General features: G+C 32.0%; 1 protein-coding gene across 1 annotated transcript; it reads right to left on the bottom strand.

The window, feature by feature from the left end:
* Positions 1 to 234: 234 nt before the first annotated feature.
* On the bottom strand, positions 235 to 4,587 carry LOC128561856 (NKG2-C type II integral membrane protein-like). The gene is made up of 6 exons (XM_053556529.1): positions 4,401 to 4,587; positions 3,911 to 4,021; positions 3,727 to 3,777; positions 3,218 to 3,369; positions 1,666 to 1,766; positions 235 to 826 (listed from the first exon to the last, which is right to left on the bottom strand). The coding sequence occupies exons 1-6, from the start codon at positions 4,585 to 4,587 to the stop codon at positions 661 to 663; spliced, it is 768 nt and encodes a 255-aa protein (XP_053412504.1). The 3' UTR covers positions 235 to 660.
* Between the last annotated feature and the right edge of the window lie 5,465 nt (positions 4,588 to 10,052).

The following is a 10,052-nucleotide window of genomic DNA, read 5'->3' as shown; positions in this document are numbered from 1 at the left end:
TTAATATTTGGATGGTATTTACATAGCATAAATGTGTATTCCTGTATAACTTCATCCAAATAAAACAAAAAGCAATAGAGAGAAATTAAGAAAAACCTAATACATTGCCAGACCTAGCATGATTATTAATTGAAAAATAGACTTTATATAGAGGCCTAATCTGTAAATAATGACTTTAGAGATTAATGCAGTCCCACAAATAATCCCAGGAGAGTTATTTTTAAATATCTTTATTGAGATGTCATGTAGATTGCTTAAATTTCACCCATTTAAAATGTATAAATCAGTAAACCTTAGTATATTCACAGAGTAATGACCAAAACCACTCTGAAATTTAGAAAATTGTCAACACACCAAAGAGAAAAAAATGTAGTAATTAGTGGTCACATCCTATTCCTCCCCTTAGTTTTTTACAACCACTATTCCATCTTCTGTCTGTACAGGATTGCCTATTCTTGAAGTTTCATATGAACAGATTCTCATAATATGCAATTTTTAGAAATGCTAAATACAATGTTGAGCAAAAGTACCCAGATACAAAAGGAATGCTATATTGTGATTTGTGGTGTATATATGACACTAAAAATGTTACTGTGAAAATATTTTCATTATTAGAACAAATTACAATTCATTTTGTCTTATGCAATCATAATATTGTTTTCATTTCAAAAAATATATAATTACATGGCCGACTCCAAACTCAGGTGCTCTACTTCCAACACCTGTGCTTACAATGATATGTTTGTAAAGATCCACATCCTTCTGATTGAAGTCTATCTCACGTAGCACAGCACAGGTATAGCTCTTATGTTTTATTTCTGATATGCTGTAATGGAGAAAAATTTATACTTCCATTATATTTTGTAGAGACAATCCATGAAATCCAAAATCATTGTCCATGTACTTCAAGAGAACAATTTTGTGAAAACAGTTAATGACATTTTAATTTAATATTAGTCAGAGTTGAGTATTATGACAAATGAACACAGTAGTCTCCAATATCTACAGGAGAAGTGTTTGAAGACCACAAGTGGATGCCTGAAACCACCTATTTTACTGAACTCTATTATGCACTATGTTTATTTTATATACTCACAGCTGTGATAATGTTTATAAATTAAGCACACGAAGGGATTAACAACAATAACAAATAACAGAAAAGAGTAAATATAATAATATGCCAGTATCACTATTATTAAGATTTGGGGTCATTATTGAGTAAAATAGAAGGTTCTTGACAAGCAAGCACTGTGGTACCAGGATGATTGCTGTGATCACCAGAGGACCAGGACATGACTAAAGTGTGGGTCGCCCCTACAGTGTAGATCTGCTGGTCAAAGAGATGATGCACATCCCATGGGAGACAGAGCAGGACAATGTGAAATTTCATCGTCCAACTCAGAACATTGAGAAATTTTAAGTTCATAAAGTGTTTTTCCTGGAATTTTCATTAATATTTTTTTTAAGATTGACCTCCAAATAGAGAAAATAAAACCACTGATAAGGTGGGACTACTGTGTCCATTCTTTAATATTTATATCAACATTTTACTAACTTTCAGCATCTTTTTCGTGCCTATCATTCAATTGAAACATACTTATATTAGTCTGATGAATTTCTCCTTTTTCATTTTTCTACCATATACTTCCATTCATTAAAACTTACTGAAGTTTGAAAGTTGAGCCATTTATTGACACCCATGGATGACCACTGCTGTAACGAAAGACTCCAATCCATGACTGACATGACAAGGAGCTCAGAAATTTCTATAGGAACATAAATATTTCATATTTAAATAATTATTAAAGATTTTATAATATTTAAAGTACAAGCAGCGTGTTTTCCATTGGATCTATGATTGTCAAAACAAAATTAATATTCTAAGCAATATTAATGTTGAAATCACTTTGCACTTTGCTAAAATCTTTCACCAATGTTTGTAAGTTTTGCTTAAAATGAACTCTTAAACATTTATACTTAGTAGTTTCATCCTTCTCCTTGTGTTAATGTGGAAAATTATGAACTCTGTAATTTAACAGCAACCCATGTTGCCAAAACAAAAATGATAAGAATTTAAATAAATTCCAGATACTGTACACACATTTTTATTGATGGTAATATTAAATCTATCTGTATTTTTACTAAATTTCTCCAAGTTTGAGGTTAGTATGGAATTCAAAGAGTTTCCATCGAAGAAATCTATGAGACAAAAATACTGTTTTCTGAGCACCTCACCATTCTTTAACCAGATGCACATTCATTTTCTTTTGATTCAGTGTTGGTAGAACAGCAGTGGTCCACAAGATGTGTTTCTCCCTTCTAAATACAACCACAAACTTTAGAACTTAGGAAAGACACAGCAAGGGAGACATTCAAAGAAGGCAAGAGCAGGTGGTGTGGTTTGGGACTCCAGGATCAGGGATCAACACAGTGGTGGGCATCTTAGTTCCTCCGCCCAACAGAAGAAAGTGATATACGCCTGCTGTTTCCCAGCCCAGCAATGAGAGATACCTCAGGTAAGCTCCTTCCCTCTCTGTATTTCCTGCAGCAACACCAGCAAAGCTGGCAGCACCTGCAAAGGTGATGTATCAGGAGACCTGCTAACAGTAAATAGCCAGAGGCAGAGCTTCTGCCACCTCACCAAGAGACAAGATGTGGCTGAGGGGTCCAGCGAAGGAATCCCATGATTACAAAGCTTCACACAGAAAGACTCTGTGTTCTTGAGGATATGAGACTTACCTCCCCCATCCAGAGACACCAAATAGAATGAATTTTAAAATAATAACATAATGTGGAGGGGAAGAAAAGTGACGAAATAACATAATGTGGAAGGGAGGAAAAGTTTCTGTATGCACATAGGGAGGGCTGCTAGGGCTGGAAACGCCTGTTTTTGTGATCTGACTTGTATTACAGGAGTCAGCTCAATTTGTAATAAAGCTGTCCAATCATGATATGTTTTCATACAGTACAATTAAACAGCAAAATTTAATTACAATAAAAGCATTTATAGAAGCATGGTTTTCATGAACAGCCACAATTTTGTAGTAATTAAATTAGTAGTTTATGAATAGAAGTAAACTCTTGTGAAGTCAAACAACAGAATATACAGACTTGAAATAATTAATCTAAAATATATACAAGATTTTGATGAATTCTAGAAGTATAACATTGACTGAATAAGCTTCTACTAAAGTGTTTGAAACATTTAACATCTTACCCTTTCTTCTTCACTATCTATGTAAAGCAGAGTGGAGTTCTTAGAAGCACAGGCCACCAAACTCTCATTCCAAGTTTTGAATTCCTTACTAAAGTAATAACAATTGTTGGAATATGTGAACCAGTCCTCTGGACAATGACTGCAAGGATATCCTAAAGAAAAATTATGAATTACTTTCTGGACGCAATTTGAATTTTTCAAATGAAAATAATTAGTTCATGTATTTTCAATGGTATAAAATATATGTACATGTCTTTGCATCCTCATAGGCTGATAAATATAAAAGAAAAACCACTTGTACACATGCACCTGAAGGTCATCCTCTCATTCCATAATTATATTGCCACATAAGCAAAACATCAAACATAAATGCACCCTGCACATGTTGCAGAAATCAATGAACGAAACCATCTTTTCTGAAGAAGCAAAATTATTTAACTGTTAGTTATCATAATAAATTTTGCATACCCAGAGATTGAGACAAAATAAAACATGATAAATATCCGCACCTTTCTGAGATTTCTGACAATTTGGGAGAGACTTGTTCTGCTTCTGTGTTACTATAATTACAAAAAACAAAGTCATCTTTATTAAAGATTAATATCTAAATGTAATATTCCACTTCCTATGAAATGATTAGAGGCACTTTCAGTCATTAAAGTGAAAAGTTCTATTATAATCTTACATAAATACACTTACAGGGACTAAAAGCTATCATTTTTAACACAGAGGCCAGCAGGACAATGCAGATGACTCCCAGGATCTCAGCCGTGAGCTGGTGCCTGTCTGGAGGTAACGGTAAGACTGCAGGGAGAGAGACAGAGACACTGAGGAGGGAAGGTGGAGACAGTGGTTTAGAGGGTTTACGGAGAAGACAACCTATATTACATGTACAGGGAATTAAAATTATAAGCTCTTGTTGCTAAACCCACTTCTACCATAGGAATCTTTCTCTTAAGACACACTGTTACATTTTCATAAGTATAATCCTCCATGATTTGTTAATCAAGGCCTACAAATTTAACAACCCGAATACAGTTAGTCTTCAGGTTTCATATTAGAAACTATGTCCGAACTTTGAGCTCTGATCCTCACAGTGAAAAATATCCCCTCATCTTTCTCACACCTCCTCCCCTTCTGTACATCCCAGAACAGCTATCTTGAAGATCTTTTAAATGCTTACATGTGTGGGAACACGGCTTGTCTTCCCCCTGGAGATTCAGGGCAGCATTTTGAAGGTTTAATTCCTCGTGGGTTATTTCCTGTTCTGTTACTGAAATGGAGCTTTTCCCACCCTTAGGTTGTCTTTGATGCCTCTTAGTGTCCTTGGCCAGATTCAGTCTTGAGAAGGTGACCCTTTGGTCTTTCATCCCTGCAGCTGTGTGATATTAGAAAGTATGTTCTATGAGAACTGTACTTAAGAAGTTAATAACTGATTTATTTAATACAATGATCTATGATGTAATCAAAGTGTGTTGAGGGCTGAGTAATATTGTTCATTTTACGCCTAAGCAATGTAAAAGTCTGATACTAATTTCCTTAAGCTGTAAACAAAAGTCTTATACTCAAATGGAAATTTTACAAAATCATATTTTATGCTGGACATATATTATTAGTGGGAACAATAAAACTAATAAACTAGCGTGAAATAGAAATCTATAAATAAAAATCTTTATTAATTTATAGTTAGATTCTACGGATATATTTTAACATCCTCAGAACATGTGTGTTACAAATTAATATTCTGTATTGGAAATAATGGTGCACTAATTTTAAAATAATTTAAAAATGCATTAATCAGTAAAGAATGAGTGTTTTTGGATGGAGGAGTAATAATATTAGCACATATGGCAATTTTTTACACTAAAATACTTCTAGTTAGTGACTTACACTTACATTCAAACTTTCAGAAAGATCGTATGTTATCAATATTGTAAGGGTCACTTACAATGTGTAAAAAAAAAGAGTAATAATCCAGATAACGTAATCTAGTATATAGTAAATTAGCTCTGCAGTCTGAGATATAGATTTTCTGGACACTGAAATTTATGATGTATTACCTTCAAAAAGTTACCCAGTCTCTAGAAACCTAGTTTACTTATCTTAAATGGAAAAATAATTTATAAGGTATAATGTATGTAAAACACTGAACATGTATGTGACACTTTCAAGTCATCAAAAATATTAGATATTTTAAATATGATTAATACCATTGATGTATTATTATATCTGACTCACATTAGAGCCTGTAAAATAATTCATTAAGTGGGAGTCTCTTCTATCATCGACGGACATGTTTTTGTTGCAATGTTTTACTCCTTTGTAGGTCTTTCAATTGATAATAATAAAGTTTATAGTCACATTTTATTAGTTATCTCATCCTTTTTTCCACTGAAAACTGCCTGCATTTAATCTAAAAACATAAATGAGAAATTATATTTGACATCCATAATTTGAAGTATTTCTTTTAAACATTTACTTTAAAAGGCAGGGCTAAGAAGAAAATATTGTACCCATTCTGATTAAAAAATCCAAAATTGTTATAATTGTTATGGATATCACTTTAAATAATATTGATTAACAATGCTGACATCATGAGTATGAGGTTTTGACTAATTGTATACAGGCAATAATTTGAATACTTTAGGAAATCTTTCAACATATTTTTATACTTTAGGCTTCTTTTGCACCCTGAATTATTTAAGTAAAAGCACCAATGTTCTTCTATGATATCATCCTATATTAATTTTATCTCAACTGAATCACATCTAGTTTTTATAATTCCCCACTAAGTGAGAATGGCTGCTAAAGGTAAAGACCATCAACACATACCTTCTGTAACCAGAACGTCCTGCCTCCTTCAGCGGAGAGACCTGGTTACTCTTAGTAAGAAAGAAGAAATATCTGTGATCTTCACAGAGTGCCCTGAGAAGCCTCAGAGTGATGCAAGAGCGGAGAAGGAGGATTTCTAATCAACGTGTCACTCAAAGTTTGAACAGGAAATTCTCACTCTTGGGCTATTCTCTAATCACGTTATCTCATCACACATCTCCAACATATAGGTGATATCAGGCTCAGTGTTATTTATTTTGCCTATTTTCCTGTGCTTCTGGAAATTACTGTCATGTTTGCTAAGATAGTAGAGAACAGAAGCTTGACTACCCATGCATTTGTTTTCCTCTCAATCTCAGCCACTAAAATTTTAGGCCTTGTTTTTTTTAAATTTTTTAAATTTTCTCTATACATATACATGTGTTTATTTGGTTTCCACTTTTTGCCTTCACAAAATTAAAAAGGCTTAAAATTTAATAACAATAACGATGTTTAAGATAAGGACTAGAAACAAAAACCTCATAAAGAACAAATGAATATAAATACATTCAGAAAAGTATTTCATTGCCGATGATTGCTGCAATGAAATATTGAGCAATAATAATAATAATGCAAGCAAAATAACATTCACATTGTCAGATAAAAGTATGTCTATCATAGATGGCTTTGACTCAGGTTCAGTACGGAGTTATCAGTTAACTTCTTTTTTTTATTTTTTTGAAAGTCTCAGAAAATAGACAACTAATATTTATAAATAAAATTGAAGATAATTACAAAAAACAGATCATGCCAAATCTTATAGACAATAGAAAAAGGAGTACTTCAAAATCAATTCTATTTCATCTGGCTATACCTGATATTAAAAATGGAAAAATATATTATTATAAAGGGAAATTACAAACATATTTCACTTATAAATGAGGATGCAATGTCCTAAACAACATATTAACAAGTTGAATTAAAAATTATTGTTCAAATAATGTACTTTGGTCAAAAATAATTTATGTGAGAATTAGTCATTGTTCTCTTTTCTTTTTTTTTTATTTTTTATTTTTCGTCTCCTTTCCCTCACTCCCTCCCTCCTTCTCTCTCTGAATGCTCTCTCCTTCCTCCACCTCCTACCGTGTCATTAATTGTCCTCATATTAAAGTTGAATACATAAGATTCATGCTTCTCCATTCCTGTGATGCTCCATTAAAAAGGCAGAAGAAGAAATAAGGTGAGTGATACTTACTTCCAGGCATTTTCTAAGGCACTAATCCATTCATAACTTATTTGCCTCGTATAAATCCCCTGCCTTTTATTAACACTGCCATAGGAAGTAAGTTTCCACATGAGTTCTGCTGGTGATGTAAACATTCAAACACTAGCAAGTATAGTTAGATCTTCTTGTTGTTTCAAAAGGGTTAAAAATGCTAACTTGTTAAGACTTTAATGAGTGTATCAGGTATACTCCAAAATACAGGGAAGTAATGAAAGAATATTCTAAGCATATCTTATTTACTGTGAAAAGATAACAAAACTAACAAAGTAAAAATATAGAATTTAAAATTGGTACTATCCAATTAAAATTAAATAAAAATTATATTTATATCAAATTCGGTATTTATATACAAAAGACATGTATAAAAACAATTATACTTAAATATTGGTATACTATTGAATATAAACTAAATGTTGATGTACCATTCAATCCAGAATCTCAACTATTGCATATTTACCAAAAGGAAAAGAAGATTTTTCATCAAAAAGACACGTGCGCTAGAATTTTATTGCAGCACAATCGACAATTGCAAGGATGTAGAGTCAACACAAGTGCCTATCAATTTATGAGTAGATTAACAAAATGTTGTAGATATATGATATATATAATATATGTTATTATTACTCTTTCTCTCTCTATGTATGCATATGCACACACATACACACACCATGGAGTACTACTCCATCATAAAACGGTGTTTCATACCTTATGAAACAATCTGAATGGAACTGCAGACCATTTTCCTAAGTGAAGGATCTCAAGAATGGCAAAACAAACACCACATGTTCTCACTCTTAAGTTGGAGCTAATTGGTGAGCATGCATGTGCACAAGGGAAGTAAAATTCAATGAAAATCCACCAGGAGGAAAGGGTACGGTGAATACTATTTGGGTAACAGGCACACCTAAAGCTGGGACTCAGCATTACAAGAGCTATCTATTTTACCTAAAACATTTACACTCACTTAATGTTTTGATTTTTAAAAGGAGATAGACAAATGGCTAAGAAACATGAAAAATGTCCAACAACATTAATGCAAATTAAAATTACAAGGAGATACCACTAAATCCCTGTCAGAATGTACATTATTAAAAAGTAAAATAAGTGATAGATGCTGGCATGCATGCAGAGAATGGGATAGTGGGACTTCAAATACATGTAAATTCTAGAAAACAGTATGCATATTCCCTAAATAAATAAATGTAGAAGGAAGTCATTTTATAAAAGGTCATATGCCCTCAAATGTTTATTGCAGCACAATTCACAATTGCAAAGACATAAAATCAACCTAAGTGCACATCAATGTATTCTTCCATAAAGAAAATATGGTATATTGAATATACCATGGATTATTTCGCAGTCATAAAAATGAATGAAATAATGTATTTTGCACCCACTTAGATGGACTGGAGACTATTATTCTAAGTGAAGTATCTCAGAAATGGAAAACCAAGCATAGTGTGTTCTCATTAATCATTCAAAACCAGGAATAGGGAAGGGTGGGAGACTGAAGAATGCCTATGGAGTGCAATAAATATTACTCTGGTTACAGGCACACCAAAAGGCCTACTCAAACATGATACAAGATATCCAGGTAACAGAACATTTGTTCTTCCTTAAAGTTTGATAATTGTTAATTTTAAAATTAAAAGAAAATAAGGAAAACATACCTGTCAACTCAATCAGGTAAAAAACTGCTATGGTTAATGTAGTTTCATTAGGTAAGGTAAAAATAATTATTGAAAATTTAATTTAATAATGATTGATCTTTTAAAACATTAGTTATATTCTTTTAAAATATTAAGTACCTAATAATTCTATTATAATATAGAACTCAAAGAAGTGAATGAATAAATGATCACAACTATATAATAAACAATTCTGACTCAGTGTTTATTACACAGATACAAAAGTGAGCTTATAGACAGATTTAAACTAGATAATTAAACATAACAAACATGCATGCACACACGCACACCCACACAAATATACTACACTAATACAGAATATTCACTTTTTAAGTTCTCATGGAAAATTTTCCAAGGGTATACTATAATCTCATAATTCCAAGCAAGTTAATATGAAATATACTACTGTGCTCCCAATACAATGCCACTTGCTGCTTGGCCTGTGGATGTTTGTAATGTAGGCTTTCACTTTCAATAATAATTAATGACAAATAAATAACACTTAAAAGCAGTTCCTCTATTATACCACCACATCAGAAGAAACATGCAGAACATTTTAAGCTTTGTAAAAAATAATTACAGTTTGCTTAAATAGAAGTCTATAACCAAAAATTTAAAGATCTACATGATTTTTAATTCTATCACATATTAGTAAAGAAAGTAAGAGGCAAAGAAATTAAGACAATGGATAGTCATCATTTCTATTATATAAATTATGAGTAAAATAGAGCAAGTTCTTTCTTGTGAAAAACTGATTGCCTTAAATACATATAGTATAAAAACTAAATTCAGAAATGGAATTATCTGAGCATGCATCACAAAAATCATTTTTTAAAGTTGAAACTACTTTAAATTAAATAGAAGTAAAATAGAAGAAAGAGAACAATCAAGAGTGTAAAATCCTCAGATACACTTAGTAGACAGGATCAATAAAGCCAATGACATTTTCATTGAAAATATTTAATAAAATTGACAAGAAGATTATTTAAGAAAGTACCTGATAAGGCACAAATATTTTATTTCTGGGTTAATTGTGGGAATATCTTTTGGA

Source organism: Nycticebus coucang, chromosome 12 (assembly GCF_027406575.1).
Source record: "Nycticebus coucang isolate mNycCou1 chromosome 12, mNycCou1.pri, whole genome shotgun sequence".
Taxonomy (NCBI): Eukaryota; Metazoa; Chordata; class Mammalia; order Primates; family Lorisidae; genus Nycticebus; species Nycticebus coucang.
The sequence above is the reverse complement of the archived record's forward strand: the minus strand, read 5'-3'. Positions and strand labels throughout refer to the sequence as shown.

Excerpts from the sequence above, each read along its gene's own strand:
- LOC128561856 (XM_053556529.1), bottom strand. The coding sequence starts at position 4,587 with ATGAAAGACCAAAGGGTCACCTTCTCAAGACTGAATCTGGCCAAGGAC. Across the intron at positions 3,778-3,910 it reads AGCTTTTAGTCCCTGTAAGT|TAACACAGAAGCAGAACAAG; the intron begins GTATTTATGTAA and ends TTGTAATTATAG. Across the intron at positions 827-1,665 it reads GGCTCAACTTTCAAACTTCA|CATATCAGAAATAAAACATA; the intron begins GTAAGTTTTAAT and ends TCTCCATTACAG.